Source organism: Hakea prostrata, chromosome 5 (assembly GCF_041222555.1).
Source record: "Hakea prostrata isolate BN-2017 chromosome 5, UWA_Hpros_2, whole genome shotgun sequence".
Taxonomy (NCBI): Eukaryota; Viridiplantae; Streptophyta; class Magnoliopsida; order Proteales; family Proteaceae; genus Hakea; species Hakea prostrata.
The window spans coordinates 39,146,783-39,173,222 of record NC_142604.1 but is presented as its reverse complement, the minus strand read 5'-3'; the positions used below and the strand labels follow the sequence as shown (position 1 = coordinate 39,173,222).

At 39.4% G+C, this 26,440-nt stretch overlaps 2 protein-coding genes across 3 annotated transcripts in view; one reads left to right on the top strand and one right to left on the bottom strand.

Moving 5' to 3' along the window:
• The window catches only part of LOC149015954 (Protein kinase superfamily protein), a 117,604-nt gene extending 105,459 nt beyond the window's left edge, over nt 1-12,145 (top strand). Inside the window, exon 13 of one of the 2 annotated variants that reach the window (XM_089156906.1) lies at nt 11,051-12,145. In XM_089156906.1, the coding sequence (XP_089013032.1) occupies nt 11,051-11,287 (237 nt within the window). In that variant the 3' untranslated portion in view covers nt 11,288-12,145. The remainder of the gene's footprint in view (nt 1-11,050) is intronic. The other variant, XM_089156905.1, reaches the window with a different exon arrangement.
• A 4,502-nt stretch (nt 12,146-16,647) lies between these two features.
• On the bottom strand, nt 16,648-21,059 carry LOC149015953 (uncharacterized). Its single transcript, XM_089156639.1, has 3 exons — nt 20,717-21,059; nt 16,791-17,062; nt 16,648-16,659 (listed from the first exon to the last, which is right to left on the bottom strand). The coding sequence occupies exons 1-3, from the start codon at nt 21,057-21,059 to the stop codon at nt 16,648-16,650; spliced, it is 627 nt and encodes a 208-aa protein (XP_089012765.1).
• Nucleotides 21,060-26,440: the final 5,381 nt, after the last annotated feature.

Below are 26,440 nucleotides of genomic sequence, written 5' to 3'. Positions count from 1 at the left end.
GATAGTGATTTGATATTCACATTCATAGTTGTATACTAAGTTATTAACTTAGTTATTGTTTTTTTTTCTTTATGTATTGGATAAAGGCATTTAGAGATGCCACTGGGAGCTTCGATTGTTTCGTGGCTGTATCGGGACGGAAATTCGCCCCTGGGGGTAAGTTCATTCATTATATATTTAATTATTATATTTTATCTTTAACTTAGTTATTTAAGTATTGAAATGACTTGGAGTCTATGTTTGTTGTAGTTGAATAGTGGTTGCAATTTGGACGTGATTCACCCCCACTTGAGTACGATTGCAAGCAAATTGCTCTCTCTTAGACATGTTTTCCACTGTTTGTGAGTGAAGTTGGAGCACCTTCAACCTCATCCACTCTAATAGGCGTAAGCAATTGGGTGTGAAGCATCTAGAGGACCTTGTCTACTTATACTATAATATAAGACTGATAGAGGATTATGTTAGATAGGGGATGGACAGAGAGAGTAACAATATCGAGTTGGCCGACATATTTGAAATGGATGATGATGATAACCCAATAGTTGACTGGATCAGGGACATTGGAGAGCCATTGCTGGATGAGGAGGGAGGTCATCCCAGTAAATAAATTGTAAAGGAGATGGGGGGCTGATGTGGAGGACTTCATGGCCCAGGAGGGGAGTGCACATGCAGCGCCTGCCTGTCCCTTCGTGCATCCACCCAGAGTGGGGATTTGATTGTCTGGTTAGACACTGAGGATGATGTGATTTCGACCTCTGACGATGACAACGATTGATGACGATGACAATGATGATGATGATGATTGAGGGGATGAGGAGGGTGTTGGACCTCATGATCAAGATTCAACTGATCCTAAGAACAGACCTCCAGCACTAGCAGTACATGAGAGTCAGGGGGGAGGATGACCACCGAGATTCACAGGTGAGAGTCAGTTCACCCACACGACACAATATTTAGACCATACTGGAGCTGCTTCTCGAGGCAAAAATGTTTCCTCTACATATTCGAGGAAGGGGAAGGGGAGACAACATAGCTATATGACGGAGGACACGCCATCATATGGGTCCTACCATCCGGCCAATGCCAAGAGCTTGGTGGGATCTATGAGATCGATGAACATAGATGATTCCAGAGACTACACCATGGTGGGAGATCTTGTGAGATATCTCATTTTTTCAGATAGGAGAGACAAGATGGAGGTTGAGAGCAGAGAGTTGGGATATCTCACTCGAGATCTCGCCATATCTCACCATATCTTGCCCTTGAACTCTCAATTTTTGCCTTTTTTTGTGTGGATTTCGGCTGGATTTTCACTTACAACTACTATTAGCACATCTACAACATCAAAGGAAGATCAATCATTCTTTGCTTGTTTTATGAACTTATGATTTAATGACTCATATAAGACTTCTAATGGTTGTATAATTTAACTATTCTATTCTCAAAAGTTGAGATTATGATACTCATATGGATGGAATTTTGATAACATTTAGGTTACTTGATACATTTAATACACTTGCTTTTCATTTATATGCCTTAAAGGTTCTATATTACATGTTGTATAACCTTGCATTCCCTAATCCTACAACATTTTGATTTCACACTATGGGTAGACTTAGAAATCATACTTAGGGTTGTTTTCTGACAAATTTAAGGCCATCAATGTGTTCAAAAGGCCTTAAATAGGCTAGATACAAAGTTTCAACCCAATTGGGACCCTAAAACCCACCGAGATGGGCCACCGAATTGACACAAAAAAATTGTTTATCTCGACCGAGATCTCGCCGAGATGGTCGAGATCTCGGTTTTTCAAGGTGGCAAGATCTTCTACTATGGACTCCACCTCCAGAGGATCCGGATGGCATAGGCTTGTAGAATCCTCATATGATACTACTTTGGAGAGTATTGGTTCTATTGGGTCGACTTATGGAGCTTATGATTATGGACCGTATGGTATCCCTCCTGGCTATCAGACTTAGGGCCAGCCACCAGTGGAGCCTTATGGTTATGGAGCTTATGGTGTCACTCCCACTCTCACCTATCGATTCAGCCACTGGAACCTTATTGTCAGTATGGACCTTATGCTGACAACCAGGGTGTTCCTTCATTTGTTGAGCAGATCTTCCACTCTATACCATAAACACCTACAGGCTTTTCATATGCAGGTTAAGCCAGTTCCTTACCCGGAGATTCAGAACTTCCCACCATTAGGAAATCTTAGGCGTGTGGATGAGGCCACGTACAGAGCTGCAGTTGCCAACTACGTCGATAACTATATGGGGCAAGCATCATGGGACTTGTATTGTCATTTGTATAGGGTGCAGACGGAAGAGGGAGATATGGAATAGAGTAGACTTGTAATTGGTAACATTTTCGCTTCTTCACATATGTAGTATATACTTGAATGTTACATTTTCAATGGTTTTTTTTTGGTAAACTAGTAGTTCTATAGGGGTGATTATGCTTGAAATAGATAGTATGCAAGAATCCAAATAATTTTGAGTCCATATGAGGCCCGAAATTGAAGTTCCAATTTCTAGAAAAAAAAAAATCACTAATTCCAACCAAAATACTTTCCCTTGGTTAGAAGAGGGCTTGGAAGGTAAAAAACCAGAAATCGATGCACGGAGGTTACTGGTCATGGGTGGCTCACGATGGGGCTCTGGTGGGATTTTTTCAGGTGCAAAATACTGGCGATGAAAGAAGAAGGAGAGAAAGGTGCTGTGCAGTTCAGGCGATTGAGATGCAGCTCGATGGGATATCTGCGATAGGTTTTGACTGGCAGAAAGAAGGTCACCGTGGGTTGCAGATCTTTGTGATTTGGTTGCAGGTTTATGCAATTGTGTTACGGTGAAGAAGAAGCTGCAATGGAGTCTGGTGAAGTGATGGGTTGCAGTGATGATTGGAGGTCAGGTGAAGTGGTGGGTTGTAATGATGGGTTCTGGTTGTAGATGCAGTAGCAGCAGCGGCGGTGGTGCAGTAGCAGCAATGGTGATGGTGGATCTTCATATGCAAGAATCGATCTCTGCTTTTTCCCTAATTTTCTATCATTGTTTTTTTCTTTTTCTTTTCTTCCCTAATTGACTTTGGAACCGATGCCATGGTGACAAAGATGATTGTGGTAGAACGGCTTGAATAGATCAATGTGATCCCAAGCCCTTTACTAATAATGGAGTGAAAAGTACACTATTACATAGTTACCCTTGCTTGGGCAACAAGAAATAACAAACTAAATATATAAATAAACTAAACCACTCATAGAACCGGACCAATCAACAGAGTCCCAAATTTGATCTGGAGTTGGGTCCATTTCTTGAGATTTTGCTCCATCCAAATATGATTATGGTGGCAAAAAATTGGGTAATTTTCATCTGGACCCCCTGAGGTTTGATCTATGTCATTTTTAGTCCAAAAAAACTGAGACTTTGCATCTACCTCCCCTGTACTATAGAAAAAATCAATTTAAGGACAAATTATCACTTTTATGACTAATTTGACCCTTTTTTTTTTTTTTTAATGTTAGTAGAATCTTAGGGAGATGGATGAAGAGATTCCCCCTTCACCCATCTTCTTCATTGATTGAGTTGAGCAAAGGGGGAAATTATGTTCTCAACAGTGCGAAAGCCACTTTTTGCAGCTTTTGGGTGAGCCCTTGACGCAGGAAGAAATTGCAGACCTTGTCAAGAGTTGCTTAAAAACCAGGGGTAATCGTACCTGCTAAGATCGTGAAAAATCTTTATCAAAAGGAATAGACAAAAACGAAGGCCATGATGCACACAAACGGGTTAATAACTTGATTGCCACAACAGGCGATAGTCAAGAGTGCATGGTCTCTACTAACCCCATCAAATTATTAACACGTAAGTGAAGACTAAGCTCTGTAAAGAGCTCAAACATCTGTCCCAAGTCGGCAGCGTTACCATGAGAGTACAAATGTACAATACAATCAGCGATGCCGAGGGATTCTTCACATACATGGCAATTATCTCATTACCTCTCTTTGAACAAAGCTTCAAGCCTTCAACACATCGACGTTATCTTTCCGCGGAACATCAGAATTCATCAATTTCCCGGTTTTGTCATCAACAACAAGCCTATATGACCGGGGATTTGGAGGAAAAAAAGCGAATTTCGCCGCCATGGATGAGGTTATGGCCCCCATCTTACTCCTTAATTAACAAACAAGCCAAAAAAAATGAGAGATTTTGGTTATGGTGAATGGATCAGATCGAGGAGTGGAAGTACAGTCGTCGTAATCTCACTTTCTGCATCGGAAGGAGTACAAGATTGAAGAGTGAGATGAAAAGAGAAGTTTGATTAGGGTTACGGTTTTCGGTCTCGAGCAGAAAATGGAAATCTATGAATCTAGGGTTCTTTGTTTTGATTTCTTTTTCTGGATCAGTAGTGACGACTTGGTTGTGAGGGTTTGAAGCAGAACTGATCCAACTGATGCAGAAAGACTCACACGGTGAAAATGACCATTTAAAAGAAGAAATAAAAAATGTCTTAAAATTAAAAGAAAATAAGGGTAAATTAGTCATAAAAGTGATAATTTGTCCTTAAATTAATTTTTTCTATAGTACAGGGGAGGTAGATGCAAAGTCTTGATATTTTTGGACTAAAAATGACATAGACCAAACTTCAAGGGGTCCAGATGAAAATTACCCCAAAAAATTCTGACTTCCCAACTAGACACAAATCATAAAACCCCTGAACGTGTTGACCCATATCCACTCCCTTATGAAAGAGTGGATACTTCTAGGCTGGGGCTGGCAATTGCAAGCTCTTCTTCCAAATGGCACTGGCAAGCAGGCAGGCAAAAAAATGGTGATTTGTGTCTTCAGTTCCATTCCAGAAGAGAGTGCAATTGCTAGGGACGAGAATGTGCTGATGCTGAAGGAATGACTGCATTGGAAGCCAGTTGGAGAAGATGTGCCAAGCTCTGAAACTCTGCCTCGGGATATGCTTCTTGAACCAGACCTTGGTTTCACCAAGGGCAAGCGGACTGCTTAGTCTGGTTTGCTGCTGAGCTGATTTAGTGCTGAGTATGCCTGACCTATAATGCAGCCAGATAATGCCATCAGAGGAGCCAACAGGTCTTCTTCTAGTGGAGTGAAGTGCATTCCAAAGTTCAGCTATATCTGGACAGCAGGTTGAGAGAGGATTCCACCTATCTAGCTTGGAATCCCAATGCTGTGGAAAGCTCTGGGACTAACAGGCTGGAGAACACCTTAAGGACGCCAGTGGTCCAACCAAAGGGCCGTAGATCTACCATCTCCAATTTGGGAGTAGATGTCTTGAAGAACACAAGGACGAAAAGCAAGGAAGTAATTTATTTTTGATGTACGGCCGTACGGGAGTAAAAAATTGTATTTTCTTACAATGAGAATATTTATTTTTTACATGATATATGTCTTATGGTGATGGAAAAAACAAATGTGAAACTCCATGGGCCAATCTACAAACTCACGGAGTCGAAATATTTTTCCACTTAATAAATAATAATAATAATTTTTTTAAATTATTAAAATATAAATAATTAGGGAAAATTAGGGAAAATGGTTTTGAAAATTATAGAATAGCTATGTATGTCTTATTCAAGTGTTGCCCATGTAGTTTCATCGCCAGTTTTGGTATGGATAGCTTATTTTCTTGCCAAAAAACTTTTAAAAGTTCATTGTATTAAAAAAAAAAACATGGGCAAGGGGAAAATTGCTAGCTAGGTACATAATTGTTTCTTTTGTCTATAAAAGATTAATTTGGTGGTTTTACAGTGACTTATGCAATCATTTTTGGATACAACAATTATCATGTTTGCTAGTGGGAGTTAGAGGAGAGCTAGTTCATAGTAGACAACAAGGCCAGGAACCATAACCATAGGGAGAGCCACAAAGACAAGCAGTGGGAGCCAAGGTTGACCCAGCATGGTAGTATTGTGTGTCTATTGATGGAATAAAAAATAAAACACAATGTAATTTCTGCAGGAAGAAGTTGAACTCAGGTGGCATCAGCAGATTTAAGGCTCACATCACTGGGAGTTTGGAGAATGTGGCCACATGCACAGAGGCACATGCAAATGTAGTGAAGGCAATCAGGGAGTTAGAGAAAGCAAAGGGGAAGAAGAAAGAGGAGAGTGGACAGAGCACTAGATGATGTGGTGAGGGGACCGTCATCATGCAAAGTTGATTCGGATTCTGATCGGATGTTGATCCTATTGTGTGGTGAGAGATCAAGAGGAGAGGAACTTGAGGCTGGCTATATCAGAGAACAGGGAGATGTACTATCAAGAGCAAGGACAAGGCCAGAGCTAGAGCTACAGGAGTTGGTCCCTCTAGGCTTGTAAGGGTTGTAACATTTGGATCTAGTGCTGGAGCATCTGGATCTGGCGGGAGGGGTGGCATATTTAGCATGTTTAGCATATCACATAGTCAGAGGGATTCTCCTCTAGTAGATCTAGCACCATGTGATTATCCATACTGTGGGGACCTAATCCTAGAGCAGAATCTTGAAGTTTTCAGGAAGAAGGGGACCAAGTAACCTAAGATAACAGGTGCATGGAAGGGTATAGGTAAAAAAGTTAAAATTGTTATGAATTCCATTCTAGCAAATATAGCCCAAGGTCTGTACTACAAGTACATGATTGATACTATTGTAGATGCAAGTCTTGGATATGAGGGTCCCATATCTAAAGAGTTGATCACCACCTTCCTGCAGGAGGAGAAAGAGGAGTTGCAACAGTACATTGACCTTATGAAACCCTTCTGGGATACATATAGACGCACCATTATGTCTGATGGATGAACTAGTCTGACGAGAAAGTCCATCATCAACTTCATGGTGTACTGTGATAGGAGGACAGTTTTCTTGAGATCTGTGGATGCTACTGGATGCTACTAGTCATGTGAAAGACCACAAATATATACTTGGTCTCCTATAGGATGTGGTGTAGATGAGGTTGGGAAGAAGAATCTTGTACATATTGTCACCAATAATGGCTCCAACTTTAAGAAGGTAAGTGAGTTTTTGATGAATTCACCCGGTTATCATCTCTTTTGGACACCCTATGCAACCCATTATATCGACCTTATGTTAAAGGACATTGGGAAGATCACCATTGTCCAGAACACAGTGGAGAGGGCTTGATAGGTAACAAATTTCATTTACAATTATAATACTATTTTGGATGCGATGAAGTGAATGTGTAGATGTGAGTTGGTGCGACCCGGTCCGGTGAGCTTCTCGACAAATTTCATCTCCTTGAGTAGTATGCAGGAGAAGAAGTCGAGCCTGGGATCCATGTTTGCATTCCAGGAGTGGTTTTATTGGGTTGGATCCAAATAAGATAACTATCTACTATTTCATTTTACAAAATAGTATAGTATGACTATCTACTAACTTAATGTGTTTGTCATAATTCAATACCTCGAGCGAGTGCTAAGCACAAAGCAGCATCTCATCTGATGATTCTATAGAAATGTGGTTGTCGTGTTGTAGACCTTGGAGCCCGTCGTAAATGTCTTGCATATGGTGGACTTCTCCTTGAGGGGGCATAGTGTGGAGCCCTTGAGCATATGAAGGTTGCCATAATGAGAGAGCCTCAGAGGCTACTAGGCTTTCTTAAAGATTGTTGATAAACTATGGACCGATCAACTTATGCATCTATTGCATAGGGCCGGTAAGTAATTATTGTGGGTAGTAAGTCATTGTATTCTAACTTTAATTGTGAGTTTGTGAATTGTGCATCCTGTTATCTCGACCCCAAATATCAATATGGCGAACATTTGGGGTTGGATAAACACCTGCTCGATGTCGTGATGCTGTTGATTTCAAATTTGGAGCCGGACCCACGGCTCTAATCATTTTGCCACACTGAGTTGACTTGCAGGGATTTCAAACTTAGAACTTACATTTGATTTTTTATAGAATTTAGCTAACCATCAATACAAATGATTGTAGAAAAAGTGTTTAGCTTTAGGTCCTTCAGTTTAGATGCTACTATTAGTGGACGAAAAACTCTGATCCAAGTTATTACAATTTACAGATAAGTAGATTATATGTTTAGTAATAAACTATTAAAAGTATTAATTGTTTTTGTGAGAATGCAGCTGAGTGGTGGTTTTTCTTTGGTAAGAGTGTATCAAACCTTAGGAGACTGGCGATTAGGATGGTCTCTCAAACTTTCTCCACCTCTGAGTGCAAGAGAAACTGGAATACATTTAGCATAATCCACTCCAATAGGAGGAACATGTTGGGGAGCCAGTGCCTGAACCATTTAGTGTTTTGCCACTACAACATGACGTTAAAGACATAGCATGTCAGGGAACAAGCTTAGAGTAGTTGGCAGAACATAGACCTCGACGATATATTTGAGGTGGGTGTAGAGGAGCAGGATCCCTCACTCAATGGTTGATGGATAGGGATGAGCCAGTGTTGGACCAGCCTAAAGGGAGGCCTGACTAAGAGCTTGCTTGAGCTGCAGTGGTTGATGTGGATGAATTCATAACATCTCAAGATGGGCAGGCACATGCACAGGAAGGTAGTTGCTACGTGGATGAGGATTGGATGGTGGCGCCTAGCAAGCGCAACTACAATCCAAATGACACACTCGCTCCCAGTCCCAGTTTGACTTAGAGGAATTTTGATGATGGTGGTGGTGTGGACTTCAAGAGCATTTGCATGTTCTATTACCAAAATACAACAGCCCCCTTTAAGATATAGTGGGGAGACTCATCTCACACATGCCACCCAGGATTAGGATCGTGGTGGTGAGCATCAACGTGGTTGTAGGGTAGGGATCATGGGAAACAACACAGAGGTGGTTATGATGATGTCACCTTTATGCACGGATCGCTTACATAAATCCTTCAAGTCCGAATCCGACAGACTGCTTAGCAGGAGCGATGGGATCCATGAGCTTGGATGAGTCTATAGGCTCCACATCTACTTATGTGGCTATCAATCTTTATGGTTTCCCTCCTCCTCATGGACATTATGGTATGGGTATGGTATCCCTACCAGTGGTTCGCACTATGGACACAGTGATGGATATTATGAGCATGGTCTCTTAGGGCCAGAGTTAGTTGCAAAGTCCATATTCAGATGGTAGATAAACCAACCACATTCACACTCACAAGCATTAGCAACATCACCACGACCACTGCGACACCTTCCTTGGCCCTATTCTTACTTCCCTCACATTGGAGTTCTCTTGGAGGTGGAAGATGACCGCTACAGAGCTGCAATTTTGGACTATCTGAGCAACTATCAGTATGGAATGACATGGGTCTAGTATGTGGATTGGTTGGGGGAGAGGATGTTGTACACTATGGGTATTGATGGGGAATCAGGAGGGGATGGATCCAACTAGCCACAATACTTGGTATTGAGATTTGAGATGATTGGATGACTACTATGTGCTTGCCTACACTTGTATGCTTCTGTTGTATCTTGTATCTGTACACCTGACTTCAGTAGTTGCATAATTTATTGTAGACTTTAGTACGTATCTTCTTTCTTGAAAGTTAATGAAGATATATGTGTTCTCGTGTATCTTTGCATGTTTACATTGGTTTAAAATCATGTTGTAGACTTCCTGCTTCGCTCGCATACAACCGGCCATGTGCCGATGAGGAACACCACTTTAGGTAAGGTTTTAGGCCAAAATAATACTCTGTGTGTGTTTATTGGCCTCAAATTAGACTAGACAACAAAAACAGGCCAAAATGACCTCAAATACCCCTGGAAACTGGGGGTGAAATCTCACCAAAACTCTCCCAAATGTTGGGGAATTTTCGCCGACATCTTGGGGTTTCGCTGATTTCACCAGTTAACGAAACCCCTTGTGTCAACAAAATTTCACACCTTGCTTGAAATGAAGCCTCTGAGAGAGAAGCCTGAAATATCAATAAGCAAAGAATAAAAAAAATAAAAAATAAAAAATAAAATAAAAACTAATGAATTGAAACAGAAATTATGGTTACAGTCATATCACAATCACATAGACTTGTTATATATGCCACATCATACATTAATGAGCATTTCTAAACTCACTTCTGGAGTTCTAGTATGTGCTTGGCTATGCTTCTGGATGGGCATGTGTGTCTGTCTGTTTCTGCAATAAGTCATCCTATTCTCATATATCACATCTTTTGATATTTATTCTACTTGTTGATCGTGAACTTGGAAATGCATGTCCTATCCCGTCCTCTGAGGCTCTGTCACTTGTTTAATATAGATCTTATAGTTGATGCTAGTCTCCTCATCCAGATCTTTGGCCAAAGCACAATATCCACTGTGTGTGTTTCTGGAATGAGTCATCCTATTATCATTTATCACATCTTTTTTTATTTATTCTATTTCAACTTGAAAATGATCTTGAACTTGAAAATCCATGTCCTATCCTGTCCTCTGACCTTTGTTTAATAACTTGACGCCAGTCTCCTCATCCGGGTGTTTGCCCAAAGCACAATTCCACTGCGGGTGTGTGTTTTTTTCTGCAATGAGTCATCCTATTATTATGAATCACATCGTTTTATATTTATTCAATTTAAAAATGATGTTGAACTTCAAAATGCATGTCCTATCCTGTCCTCTGTCACTTGTTTAATGCTAATGTCCTCATTCAAATCTTTCCCCAAAGCACAATTCTACCATCATAATAGAAGGTGGGCAGAAGTTTCTGAAGGTTGAATTTGCAAATAAACTATAGAATTCAAGTCATTCCTGAAATTATAATCCATACTTTCCACATGATTGCGGTGATATTTGTAAAAGGAATGTGAATTTCTTACACGCATTAGTTTTAATTATCCATTCAAGAACGACCAACTGGTTCAGTTTTGGGGCAATAATTGACCAAATCAGTTTGGGCATTGTCTTTGACTTTCTGGTAGTTTTCAAAGGATCTGGATGGGAAATGTTATTCTTTTCAAATAGATGGTCATCTCTGGCTTTGCTTGTGTTCTTTAACCCACATACATTATTCTTTCCCTGCCTAGCACAAGTTTTTCTTTTCTACTTGTTTGATGTCTATATTGTGTTGTTTTTGCAGAAGCATGAAACTGTAAGAAGGTTGACAAATGGGTTTCAGTCACTCCGGCAAGCAATAAAGTTGGCACCGGGGGTGTGGACAGCCATGTTGATCCGCATGTCTGTGAAGTCTGATGTCCATAAATTTACTGTAGATGTTGTTTCTGCATTAGCCATACACCTAGGTCGTAGGATACCAGAAGAATCTTGGCTTTGTTTGTCTAGGTTTCTTCACGAGATGCAAACGAGCAGTAGATGAGACAATTTATGATTTGCATTTTCTACCTCTTATACTGTTAAGTTCAAGTTTTGCATATAATCAGTAGGAAACTAGATGCCTTGCAGAAATGTTAACAAAGTCCTCTTGAACATTGTAAACAGTTGATCCGTCATTGAAGTTTTTTGCTTTTATTGCTTCAATTCCTCACCTCCCTTTTTAGCATTGGATTCATATTTTTTTCAAAAAAACCAATAGATCCAATGTTATTGAAATGACGTGTAGGTGTTCAATGTGTATTTTAGCAGCAAGATCCATTAGATAGATGACTTGGCACACTTTTTATAATGTGTCCGTTTCTTATTTTCATTTTTCCCCCTTTATGGTCATTGTATGTTGGCATCGTCAATGTATTGTGAATTTTTTTGTAAATTTAGCATATAGGTTTCAACTTCGAATTTAGCAGATAGATTTCAATTTCAAAACTAGTTTCTTCAATATGTTGTGGTTGGTTAGCCTCTTCCATTCATTGATTCATTGATGGTATTGCGGAAAGTGATATGGAGTCTAATTCTATTTTTATATTTTATCACATATTTAAGAAGGGGGTTTACTTCTAAAAACAAAGTGGCTCTCTTAAATGTGGCATCGGGAGGCGTGAGGGTATTGAGGGTAGGGGTCCAAACAAATTAGATACTGGTAATACCATATGTGCATTCTATTATATTTGGTTCGGGTAATATCTTATCGATGTTTGGACAGATTCAGTCGGATTATGAAGATGGTTGGATAGTTATTTTTTTAAAGCAAGTTCTTCTAAATGAATATGAATACAGATTGAATTCAAGTTTTCGATTACCTATCGATTTTTTTACCATTTTGTTTGTGAGGGTTAGATTTTAAATTTAAGAATTTAACAATTTTGGTAGTTATTAATAGAAAATTTAAGAAAATAGTTATATATCTCATGTAAAACATTTACGCAAATAAGAAAAACAAATCAAAATAAGTAACTTAATCAGATTATTTGATTGGATGGATAGTGGTCAGGAAAGGGGTATAATATATCTACGTTTTATCAATAATTGGACGAATTTAAATACCTATAAATTGATGCGCATTCGAATTCGGGAGTGAATTTTGGTTATCCATTTACACGTTTACATCCCTAATTGAGGGTAGAGGATCTCAAGTTGGTGACACGAGTCTTTCCAAGTAGAATGTGGTTTGGTGGTTAAACTTGTGAGGTTATGGAAAACATGGGTATGCCCGTCGCAAAGATTGTCGAACTGGTTTAACCAATTTGATGTTAAGTAACTGAGAGAGAGAGAGGGGGGGGGGAGTGCCTCCCCGTCTTCTTTAATTTTTTTCCGACAATTATCGAAAGGAAGGAAGAGAAAGGTAATTTGAATCAGTCAATCAATCAAATAGATTTACCAAGAGTGGAAACACCAATCAATCAACAAAGTTTACCCAAAGTGGTGACGTCAATCAGTCAACAAGAATTACATAAAGTGGTGAAGTCAATATCAACAAGGTTTACCTAAAGTGACGCCAATCAATAAGCATGACTTACCTAAAGCGATGATGTCAATCAATCAACACAAGTTGTCTAAACTAGAGACATCAACCAATCAATAAAACTTACCTAAGGTAGAGATGTCAATCAATCACTCACCAATAATAGATATGGAAAATGACAATGATAAGGTATTGCCATATATGGAAAAATCTTCCCTTACAAGAGAATGTATCACATTCCTATTCAAAGGAAATGATAAGGGAAACAATAGTTTATCGTGGACGTAGGTTTATCCTAAACCGAACCACATTAAATTGCAGTGTCTTCTTATTCTGATCTTCCTTCCCATTTCTCTCTTTATCAAGAAATTCTAATATTATCTGGCAAGAATAAGTAGTAAAGGGAGTGATCTAAGAAGGAAGAGAAGTGACGACGGAAGCCTAGCACTAAGTGCAATCTTTAGCAACAACGGTCCCTAATGCATGAATGATGAATTGCGCTAACTATGGGTGGGAAGGGTGGGAAGTAGGAACCATTATGTCAAAAATGTCTGGGGTTATAGATCTCCGAAAGAATCATCGATCCGACAAAGTGGAACGACTAGAAAAAGAAGTGAAGAAAAAAATGAAGTGGCATAAGGCATTAGAAAGGTGCAACGTTTCAAGAGCGATTGACGGCAGCATTCAAATCAGCGGCGGGAGAGGGAAAGCAAGATGATCGACTGGCCTCTAGCTAATAAAGTTGCAAAGTGGATCGAAAGAAACTCAAGTTTGGCTAGGAGGCTCAGCCTGTGTTAAAGTCGACCTTTCTCAAACTTTGAAGAACTTGAAATGGAGTTCTCTTCCCACGACGCTGGCCAAGATTGGCTTCTCCTCAAAATGGATTGAGCTGATCCAGCAGTGCGTCTACACATTGAGAGGTTCTGATGAATGAAACTGGAATATGCCAAAAGAAAGTCTTGCTCCAATAATTCTCAGCTTTGAACCTTTGTTCCTGACCTTGCCACATTGATCATGGTAGTAGCAAAGCAGGGATGATAGACTACTCCACCACCCCCAACCACTTTGATGGATGCCGACTCGGAAGACACTTGAGGGAAAAGTTCTGCAAGATGAGTGATCTGCCCATTATTTGGAACATCTGGAACCCAATCCACGAGTTGATTGGGCGTTAAACCCAAGGAGGGGCTCGCGTCTGATTAGCTAGTTGGTGAGGCAATAGCTTACCAGGCGATGACGTGATCTGGCCCAGTATTTGGATCAGCCATCTGGAGGACCCCAATCCACGAGTTGATTGGGCGTTTTTGTCAATCAATGAATGAAGGATATGTTTTCAACTTTCTGAGCAATGCATGTTTGCCCATGAGGATTGGAGTGCCTATGTCCCTGGGGCTGTTCCTTGGGCGCTAGCTCCTAAGACAATGAGAGCCAGAGGAGGACCTTGCTCGAAATCCTTTTTTTTGGGTTTTCTCGTAAGAGAAGTCTTGGATCAGGACCGTCTTTTAGGTTGGGCAACACACATTTTGGTCTATACTTGGCATCGCACTAGTGGGCAAAGCTTTCTCGATATATCCATTATCTGAGTGAAGGAAGACACAACTCATTTCTTTATTTATATACGAAATTTATTAAGAGCAGGAAGCACAACGGTAGTAGAAGCGTGGAGTGCCTAGTGGAGCGAAGCCATCAAGCAAGAAAAAGAACATCCTGAAACATAAATCTGCTTTCATCAAAGGTTGGAACATAATGGACAACATAGCATTATATTATAGCCAATGACCTTATGCATCGAATGAAACTCAAGGTTGGTTGCAACCACTTAAAGCAGTTGTGGCCTGACAGTTGATCGTGTTGCTAATCAATCAAAAATAAAATCCTATACTAATCTTAGCTAGCAGAAAGTATGGGGTCGAACTATGGGGAACTAAAAGGCTAAGTTACTAAGATTGAATTCAACAAAACTAAATTTAAACTAAATCTATTAAGAATGCAAAACCTTTAACTATGAATATGTGAAGATCTTTGGGATTTCGAATCCCTAATGCTTTTCCCTAACCGATATAACTCTACATTTCAAAGCAAATTAAGGATGGTCTTCCTAGGAATGCCTTACCTTCGCAAGACTATCGTCCTTCACCGAAGCTTGGCACGCTTAGTTTGCTGAGCTATAGAACATCTTTGGCTAGACTCAAACACAATCAACTAGAAAATATAGAATAATCAAATTAATGAAATAAGCATGGGTCATCTACATCCCAAAGAAAAGGAACTAGCTACTCATTATCACAAAGTTGATATAGACATATATAGATGATACATAGATATATATATAGAGAGATGTGATCTTCTTCTTGAGCAAGAGAGAATACAAACCGTTTTTCTCCTCTTCTTTGTCGTCTTATTTTTATATGTCTCCACATAATCCTCTCTCTTTACCCGTTGATGACCTTTATCGTTCTGATTTTGGAAACCTCAAAATATATAGTGTATATATTTCAATATCATTCTACAGATATTGAATCACAGATATAGTAATATGAGAGAGAGAGAGAGAGAGAGAGATGTGGTCTTCTTCTTGATCAATGAGAGATGAGAGCCAAGATCTCGCTTTCATGTTTCTGGGCAGCGTTGTGCCTTCTCCATCATCATCTTATATTTGCTTTCTCTTTTCTCATGTCTCCACTTCCACACAATGAATCCCCTCTCTTTACCCGTCGATTTGACCTTTATTCGTTCGGATTTTGGGAAAACTCAAAACTAGAAAGTTGTATATATTTTCGATATCTTTCTACATAGGATCTTGAATCACATAAATCAGAGCTAATATGAGAGAGATATGACCAAAATACTGAAGGTATGTCTATTTACCCAATTTTCAGATTTATTACCAATTTTGTTCCTTAGACCTCCACTTGTTTCCAATTTGGCTAAGATATCACTTTTTCATGATTTCTTGGGCAGCAAGATTGAATGCCATGATTTAAAATCCATCCAATATCTAATATATTTGCCAACTTTACTCCATATTATCTCTAATAACCAAAATCACATTTTTCCTGAAAAATACACAAAAATAGTCAATTGGCTCTCTTTTCAATTAACTAAGTATGGGAAATTAAATCAAATAAATAATGATAAATGCATGCTTATCGATAGTAGATAGAACCCATTGAAGCAACATGTTGAGATATGCTCCAAGGAAACGATCCAAAATCTAGATAACTTCTATGAAATGCTTTCATGGGATTCAACCAATTATCTTCGATTGTGGGTTATCATTGAGAAATAGGAATCAATGTTATCAAACTTCCTTTGCCTGCGATCATCCGGCACTTTATGCACGTCGATAATGTGCTTCAGTTTTTGCCCCTCCTGCCTTTGTTCCAACTACTTATTGGTCAGGTAGTATGAAAGACAGTTGATGCCGAGTTGGCTCCTATACTGCTAGTTATGCCCTACTTGGTCCCCCAGATTGCTTCTCTCTGGGCAAGCCCATGTGTGATGATGGGGATTTCTTCAAATCAACGCACAACATGATACAGGTAGTCTATCACATTTTAAAGATGCTAATGCTATCACCTTAGTCATGTTTCTATAAAAGGTAAACCGGGGGGGGGGGGGGGGAATGTTGAAGCACGTTTGTCAAAGTTGTAACAACTGTTTTGTTACAGAGATGAGAATAAAAAAAAAATTTTTTACCAAACTAATAGTGAGTATTAAAGAGTTGAAGAGTTTAGGTCAAAAGACCTATACAAACAAAAAGGATTCACAATAAAACATAGGTGGAATAACCCCCCCCCCCCCAAGTTCTATCTAAGGAGAATCGGTGAGCACCCCTAGCAAGAAAATCAGCAAAACCATTACCAACCCTTAGAATATTGCTAAAAGAAATCCTGCAAAAAAGAGGACAAAGTCTTAAAATATCCAAAACTAAACTAGAACTCATCCAAGATGAAGATGATTGGAGATCTTGGAGAGCAAGAACCACAGGTAAAAAATTTGAAAGGATTTGTAAATCAACTACTTCTAACGAAGAGCCAAGCAAAATGTCATCTCTAATGGCTTCAAGTTCTACTAGAGTTGCCAAAGAGCTATGTCCACATTTGCTTTGAGCTGCGACAAAACCACCATTGTAATCCCACAAAATGCAACATCCACCTCCTTTGTGTGAATTGCTATCCCATGATACATCTGCAAATATATGAAAGAGAGCAAGTTCCTCATTAATGGCATGACCTGGCCTTGGACAAAGTTCTTCTCGAGCCCTTTGAGACTCCATAATGTGTGATTGTATATCTGCACATAGATAAAAGAATGTAGTCATTCTATGAATTATGGGGGCCTCCATCCCTCTAAAAAGAGCTGCATTCCTAGTGTTCAAATACACCAAGTTAAAGCACCCCACATCTGATTTACCAATATTAGATTGTCACAACCAAGGAACTTAAATTTAATGAAATCCATCCAATCAAATAAAATTTTTCCTTGAAAATTAGATGTGTTAATATGTAGAGGGGAGAATCTCCAACACTCTTGCGCATTAGAACAAAAGTACAAAGCATGACATACATTCTTCTGACCATTACCACATATTAGGTAAAGGGGAACAAGAGAAGCATTCCTCAAAAAAGTGAACTCCTTGTTGCAATAGCCTCATGTGATGATCTCCATAGGAAAGTTTTAATCTTTGGAAGGGTGGGGATCTGCCAAATATGTGTTCAATGTTTAGACGAAGAACAAGAAGAAGCTACATTACATTGGTTATTAGCTATAAATAGACATTGGTGACAAGCAGACTTCACAATAAACTCAATAAACTTACATATTTTTCTTTATTCCAAATCCATGAGTCTAAAGTATCAGGAGACAATATAGGGATAGATTGAATAGCGCATTGATTTCACCTGGAGAAAATAGAGATTAAAATAAAGATAATTTCCAAAGACGAGTATCCCAATCAATTAGGCCATGCACCCAAGTAGGGCTATGTCCCAATGGAGTGCTACGAATGCAATGTGAAGGCAGAGAGGGAATTCATGGGTCCTTAAAAATATGCACAACACCATTTTTCACTTGTTTAACAATGCTCTATTTGAGAATATCATTTCCTGATAGAATGCTTCTCCAACCCCAAGAACAATTATTTGGGACACAATAGTCAAAGAAATGAATGTCATTTATATATTTTGCATGCATTACCTGAGTCCATAAAGAATTTGGTTTTGTCAAGAGTCTCTAACTTTGTTTCAAGCAAGGACTTTGTTGAAGGTTTGAGAGAAAACTAATGAGAGGGGAATTCCTACATTCTTGTTGTGAAGTGGTAGGGATAAGCACTAGTGCTTGTACAAAGGCATAAGAATGAAATGAAGATTCAAGGACAATAAGGTGATGTCACATGTAGTAAAGGGTATTTTTGGAAGTGGAAAAAATAGAAATACTTTATGGGATGTACTATTTTGCAATTTTAGGTGACATTTTGGGGTATTTATGCCAATTTGACATATTTTGGGATGTTTATAATTCTACCATGAATCTTATGGTGTTTCTAAACTTCTTTTATATATAGTATAATATATTAACAAGAAATGGGTTTGATATAGTTGGGTGAATATTTGTTTTGAGATTATTATCAACATTTCTTAATAGCATAGTTTCATTATTACTTTATGCCCATAATTTCTTATACTTTACTATTGGTGGAGTCTATTTGTGAGAGCTTTGTTAATATGATTTACAACAGGGTCTTGGCATCATGTGATATGGCTCCATTAGTGGAGGGTATCCACTATTTCTTTTGTTCCTAGAGAGGCAAATACTGTAGTGCATTCTTTAGCTAGGAATGCCCTGTGTTCAACAACTACACTGTAATCGGGATTTCTAGATATCTTAGTTATATTTTGGTTTCTGAAAATTCTTAAAATTGTCCTTTTGCCCACAGATGATAAATTATCCCACAGAACACAAGCTTTCCATCCCAATATTTTTCCGATTTCAGAACTTGGAGACCCATGGTCCAGCATTATTGCATTGATTGGAGGTCCTGTTCTCCAACCCTTCTCAACAAAGAGTGTTACCGGGTTGCACTTGGATGGTTGTTCTTTTAATCAGTTAATTCCTTGGAGGAATGAAAAATGTGTTTTGAGACAAATCTACAAAGATTCAATTGCCAATCCCCATGCAGTTCTCTTCCTTCTCCAACTGTAAAACTAAATCAATGAAAGGAAGAGTTCTGGATCCTTTACCTTAGTGATGTTTTGCAATGGATCTAGACACTGGAGGTACCTCTTTGCGTTCTCTTTCCCTTCTTATAGCTTGTGAACTCTATAGGTTATTTCCACGCTTCCAAATTGGCAAACCACAATGATGGAGGTTCAGGATTAGCTTGGAGAATTCGTAGAGCATAGGAGAGTATTCTAAATCATGTGTGTTTTTGTTTGGTTTTCCATCCCTCTATTTATAATGTTTTCCCTCAACATTAATTCCTTAATTAGGGTTTTCCTTAAGACTCATCCAAGGGAGGAAAATTAATATTTAGAGTCCTGCTTAGACTCAACTAAATAGAAGGGTAGTCATCTTAGACTACATAATTGTCTTGCCACCACCTATGGCGCAAATTTTAGTGGGACCCACCCACTACTATTAACATCTCCCACTCGCCACAAGGTGGTGGAGTTATCCAAATGCTCTCATCAACTCTAATCCTTTTAATGTGGAAATGGAATGTGCGACCTAAGAGATGTATCTAGGGTAGGAGTGCTATATCAAGTCTCCATCTAACCAACATAGCACATCACTTGAAAATTATCTCATTATACCCTAAACAATTCAATTATACCCAATTCCACACTCTCGATCCCTCATAGTGAGTAATGTGAACTATCTTCATTTGACGTACTCATGACTTTGTCAAATGACAAGTCACCCAAGTAATGAGTCACATCACTGATGGATATAGAATGAAAAGTTTTCCCATAGTTCTCATGCCATTTGGATTATCCCCAATTGCTTTCCCAGTCTTGCCTTACGAGACCGCATCATCCATGATCCTAAGGAACAAGCTAAAGTAGCATCATTGGGTGTCCTCTTCGTGGCATAGTCTAAAGTAAAGGGTACAAGTAGGATCAACACAATGTGATCCTGATGGCTCACACAATGACAAAGTAGGGATCCATTCAATCACTCTCATCATCGGTCGACTTTAGCACATGCAACAAACATGCATGCTATGGCATAACTCCCATTGATATGGGCATTGTCACAAAAAGAAAAAATACGCCATACGAATCTTGGTTCAATCGCTACTTAAAGCGCCTAACCTGATTCTTTTACAATTAGTCACACAATGACCAATTATAAAAGATTCATATTCAGCTACAATCTAGGCAACACAGAAATGTGATGATTCTATGTTCGACCATTGAGGTCTCATCTTAGTTCCAACTAAGGCACTTGACATTGGTTTGAAAGCCCCCTAAAGCCTTACAAACCCTTAGGCTCATCTTGCTTGCTATCTACAAGCACCAAGGTGAATTACCCATGTGAGTGGGTCAATTCCATGCTTGGTGACATCTTTATAAAATATACTAACTCATTGCATCACATCATCTGCATGTGAGAATAGGCTGAGACTTCTCAAAAGTCTTCTAAGACAATTGCCTCTTGAATAACAGCTGACCATGCAACATACTTAGCCTCCATTGTGGACAAAGCAATGCAAGTTTTCTTCTTGCTGCTCCAAGTAACAGCTCCACCTCAAAGGACAAAAACATAACCTGAGGTATACTTTCGCTCGTCTTGATCACTCCCCCGTCAACATCACTGTAACTTCTCAACCTCAAATCTGAACCACTATATGTGAGCATGAGATTTGTCGTCCCACGAAGGTAACGGAAAATCATTTTTTTCTGTTTGGCAATGGGTAAGTCCTGGGTTACTCTGGTAACGACTGACCATCCCAATAGCATAGCAGATATCTGGGCTTTTGCATATCATCGCGTACATCAAACCCAACCGCAGAAGCATAGGGTACTCTTGACATTTGCATTTTCTCTTCTTCATTCTTAGGGCATTTATTTAGGCTCAGTCTGCACGTTTTGTTCATTGGTGTGTCAATGGGCTTAGAATTTTGCATGTGGAATCGTTCAAGGACTTTCTCTAAGTAAGTTTGTTGAGACAAACCAAGAAAGTTCTTTGAGCAATTCCTCACTATCTTGATGCCTAACACAAAGTTGGCTTCGCCCATGTCCTTCATCTCAAATGTGAAGGACAACCACTCTTTAGTGGCGACAATCATGTCAATGTCATTCCCTACTAAAGGATATCATCGACATATAAAGAGAGAACTAAGAATCCTTTCTTGGACCGTTTTATATACACACAATGATCTTCTTCAATCACATCAAAGCCATTCAAAGTTACGGCATGATGAAATCTAAAATACCAATGTCTAGACGCTTGTTTGAGGCCATATATGGAACGTTTAAGGCGGCAAACTTTGTGCTCATGTCCGTTGGACTCAAAACCCACTGGTTGATCCATATAAATCTCTTCTTCCAGTTCTCCATTGAGAAATGCCATTTGAAAGAGTATTAGATATAGTATTGCCACAATGGACAATATAAGACGAATGGATGCTATCCTCACCACAGGGGAGAATGTCTCATCATAGTCCACACCCTCTCTTTGGGTGTAGCCTTTCGCCACAAGTCGTGCCTTATATTTGTCAATTTATCCATCGGCCTTACATTTAACCTTAAGAACCCATTTGTTCCAAATAATTTTGCAATTAGGTGGATGATCAACTAACTCCCAAACTTGGTTCTTTTCCATAGAACTCAACTCATCTTCTATAGCAGCCAACCATTTGTCCTTAGCATGTGATGATAGCTTCCTTTAGGAATGCAGGCTCCTCCTCATCAGCTAAGGCACACAAAAAGGCGTCCCCTTCAATCTTGAATCGATGAGGGGGAATATGTCCTCTTGTGCTTCTACGTGCATTGAGATCATTTATGGGTGTGTCCCCACCAGGTACACTCCCACTAGGTTCACAGTCTACATTCGTGCTCCCACTTGGTACACTATGACCAATATCTTTTCTGGCGACTAAAGGATGTGTTCTTTCCCCACCCTCACCAAGAGGATTTGGTATGATGTGATCCTCCTCTATCTTATAGAGGTCAAGATCTCTATGTGCATCAAATAAACTTGGGTAATCTGCTTCTAGAAATTTGACATCTTGTGACTCAATCTTACTCATACCTCCACTAGGGTGTTCACCGTACATAACATATCCCTTAGAACTATAAGGATACCTCACAAAGATGCATTTCTTAGCTCTAGGTCCTAATTTCCTGTACTTATGGGAAGAGGTGTAAACATACCCAGCACAACCCCATGGTTGTAAATGTCCTAGAGTAGGCTTTGTACCTTTCCATAGCTCATAGGGTGGAGATGGTATTGACTGAGATGGTACTCTATTTAGGATATAGGCTGCAGTCTGAAGTGCATCTCCCCAAAAATCTAATTGGGAGGTTTTCTTGCGCCATCATGGACCTAACCATGTCCAATAGAGTTTTATTCCTTCTTTATGCTACACCATTTTGTTGCGGAGTGTTAGGAATAGTTAATTGTCTCACAATTCCTTTTTCTTCACACAATTCTTTAAATTGTTCAGATAAATATTCGTATCCACGGTCAGTTCGTAGAATTTTTAAATTCCTACCTAATTGATTCTCAACCTCTGTCACAAAGTGTTTGAAGCAATCTAATGCTTCATGATAGTGAGTGCTTAAATAAACGTAACCATATCGTGAATGATCATCTATAAAAGTGAGAAAATAGGAGGCTCCATGTCTTGCCTTAACATTCATGGGTCCACAGATATCAAAGTGTACTAATTCTAATGGTTGAGTTGATCTGGGTGCTTTTCCAAAAGGCTTCCGATGAGCCTTTCTAGCCAGACAATGTTCACATATGGGCAGGTCTACTTTAGCAAGTGAGCTTAAAAGGCCGACTCTAACTAACCGTGACATCCTATCCTTCCCAATGTGACCTAATCTAGAATGCCATTTTACAGATTCTATACTACTTTCAACAATTAAAGAAGAAGAATTAGAGATAATCGGAATCAAATCTAATTTAAAAAATCCATCGTCAAGAATGCAGTGGCCCCATATGGCCCCTTCAAATAACAAATCCAAAGCACTATTGGAAAAATTGAAAGAATATCCAAAACTTAAAAGTGCTGAAACCAAAACTAAATTATGCATTATGTCTAGTGCATAGAGTACATCATGGAGGATCAATGTGCGGCCCGTTCCTAAGCTAAGTTGGACTAATCCAATGCCTAAACATCAATGTTGGTGCCATTTCCCATGTAAATTTTATGCATTCCCAATGACACTTTGCGATAATTTATGAAGCTCCCTCTTTCCCATGTGACGTTCTTGGTTACTCATGTATCAACAATCTAATCTGATCGTATTAAGGCAATCAAAACATGTGTACTCACACAGGTACAAGGAAAATATAAAGATGGTACCTTCTTTGACTCAATGCAATCACGAGCAAAGTGTCCCTTCTTTTGGCAGTTGTAGCACGTTATTTTGGACATGTCTTTCTTACCCCCCATGCTTTCCACTTTTCTACTTGACCATTCCCTCCCTAGGTGCAGAGTTCCTAGTACCCTCCTAATTCCCTCTCTTAAATCCTTTATGTTTGGGCCATTTGCCCTTATGTGTACTTGCATGAGCAACAAGAGCAGTTGTGCGGGTCGCCTCTAGGTGCTCTACTTCCATCTCAAGGTGTTGAGTTAGATCAGCATACGTCTTGATGCTCACAAGGTGAGAAAGTACTTGTTTCATTTGTGCCCAGGAATCAGGTAAGGTCATAATCAAGGCATGGATCTATTGCTCATCAGAATGGTCATGTCCAACATCTTTTAATTTGCGAACCATTTCCTTGATAGTTCTGATGTACTCAGTCATTTTATGCTTGGGGTCCATTCGGTACATCTCAAACTTGAGGATCATACCTCGTAGTCTGGTTGTGGATGTACCACCAAAAGCACACTTCAGCTCGTCTCACATGGACTTAGCTGTAGGGAAACCCTCATATTCCCCTTGTAGGTCATCTTGCATGGCACTTAGCATGAAAAACCGCGCACTTCAGTCTTTTCTTAACCCAAGCATCATGCATATCCTTATCTTTACGAGACTGGGTTGTCACACCCCACCCGCTGATCTCGGTTATCCGCCCGACAACTCGTGGGTCCAATCCATCACAAGATCCACGGTCTTACCCATCAATAATAATAAATGCAAGTATCGATAAATCAAGAGCAAAAGCAAGTTCAATAATTAAATAAAAGGATTACAGGAGTCCAAATACTCCAATAACATAATCAAGGAAAGAATCAATATTAAAAAAGAATAACAAGTTCAGTGGAAGCAATCAAAATAAACTAAAAAAGTTTCTTTCCAGTTTCTTTCTCTAAAGCTAAATACTGGTTTTCTAACTTAGCAAGCAAGGGGGTTCTCCAGTTCTTCTCCATACGATCTACAAAATGTCGGGCAATCTGCATCCTTCGGCCATTAATGGGTGCTATAAGCACACTCCAAGCATTTGCAGGAGACTTTGTGCAAGCTATCTCCATCTCCCATTGACGGTGACACATCTTCTTCATACGAGAGGGTTCTTTCATACGGATTATCTCTCATTTCCGACGATATGCAACCATCTGTGCAATTAGTATAACATACAAAGAAAAAGGAATGAGTTATGACGAATCAACAATGCATATATGATATGAATGCTATGCAATAGTATGAATACTACTAAGATCTAACTATGCAAGTCTCTAGACAGTTGACATGCTTTAAAATATAACACCAGCCCTCCTCTAGGTAGGTCTTGTAAAATCCAGCCCTATCCTAACCCTAACCCTAACCCGGATCCGCTTTTTAGGTCTGAAGACCAGAAGCAGTGGTAGAAGAGACTTATGGACCCTTTTGATTGATAATTATGAGTCGGAGACCGAGCCCATGGACATTGACGATGATACCCCTTACTTGAGTACATTGTCGGTGTTTAGTGGAAGTTTGCGCATCAGAGAAGAATGATTTGGTTGAAATACCTAATGGACTCCTGTGCACAATCTAAAGGTATTCCCCAAAACTAGACTTCTTGATTGAATTGTAGAAGAAAACCCCATTCAATTTGACCTTGTGTAGCCCTCCAAGACCCTGTCTGAAGTTGCTGATCTAAGCCTGATTTTTCTGTTGAAAAACATTTTGGTCGATCCTCTTTGGTCGATGCCATCGACCAAGGACCATCGACCAAAGTTTCCCAGACAGACAAGTTAATGATTCTTTGGAATATTCCCTATTCTATCCTCGTGTTTTGAGCCCTATTCCAATCATTATCACTCCTGAGAACGTGGGGAGAGCTTCCCAAAGCAACTCCTAGGCACTTGTGAAGAAGATTCCACCAAAACTCATTGTTAATCATTGTTTCTTGTCTCCATCTACAACTACAAGGTATGATTCATCACTACCACTCTCTGTTCTCTTCTTTTCTATTCTTTTATATCCCTCTCTTGCTGTTGAGACCTTGGAGATGGTGCTGCAACCTTGCAACCATCACTCCAAGTGTCCACTCTTGCTTAACCTATGATCCTCTCACTTGTCTATTGATGCTATGCCCCCATTTCAAGCCTTGCATATACATTCTTTGATTTTTTTTCTTAACATCATGCCTTCTTGTACAAAACTAAAGTATATAGTGTGCTATGTACATGTTTATCACTAGCATATGATCCTAATCGAATTCCTATAAGTTCCCTTAGCTAATGCATGCCTTTTCAATGTCAATGCAATCAATTTCAATCCATGCTATGATGCTTGTCTCTTGAACTTTGTAACTCAATTTGGGGCTTTCTATTTAGACCATTAGATTATGTTATTTCCTTGATTTGTAGTGTCCTTATATTGTTCTTAAGCATTCCTCCAAGTTCTGGATCGATCCGAACCCCGGAAGACCAATTTCGAACCAAAATCCCCAAAACCCACTATTCTGTCCTGAAGACATTTTGGTCGATCCTCTTTGGTCGATGCTATTGACCAAGGACCATCAACCAAACTTATTGCTGACAGCAACCTTAGCCAGTTTTGACCTATTCGACATCCGATCTTCCCGATTTCTTCTCTAACTTCTTATTTATGTTTGTTTAGGGTCATTCCTTGGTAATTCTCGATTCATCATCAACTCAACCTAAGGTAAGGATGGTTATCTCCATAAACACTTAGGCCATGAACTTATGATCGATGCTTATACTTAATGAACATAGTCTCTTAATTGCTTTTGATTATTATTGTCACATCCACCCAGCCGGTATCCTATCTGGCATACCCGGGATGTGATCCACAGCCCGAAGATCCAGATCGAGCAGCCATGCCTCCCACATACACGATAACATAATCATAAACAATATAATCAATGTATAAAGCAAACAATAAATAGATCAAATGAATAAGAAAAGATAATAAATCAGAGTGCGGAAATATTAAGTATCAACTTCTAAATGAGGAAATCACAAAGAGAAAGAGTGATCAGAAGTCACTCCTTCACAATAGCGGAAAAGTGGTTAATACATCCCGAATACAAATAGTGTAACGA

What these genes read in the sequence shown, in the direction of transcription:
- LOC149015953 (XM_089156639.1), bottom strand. Translation starts at nt 21,059, where the DNA reads ATGATTGTCGCCACTAAAGAGTGGTTGTCCTTCACATTTGAGATGAAG. An exon ending in TCTGCTATGCTATTGGGATG is followed by an intron (nt 17,063 to 20,716) that starts GTCAGTCGTTAC and finishes ATCTATGTGCAG; the next exon opens with ATATACAATCACACATTATG.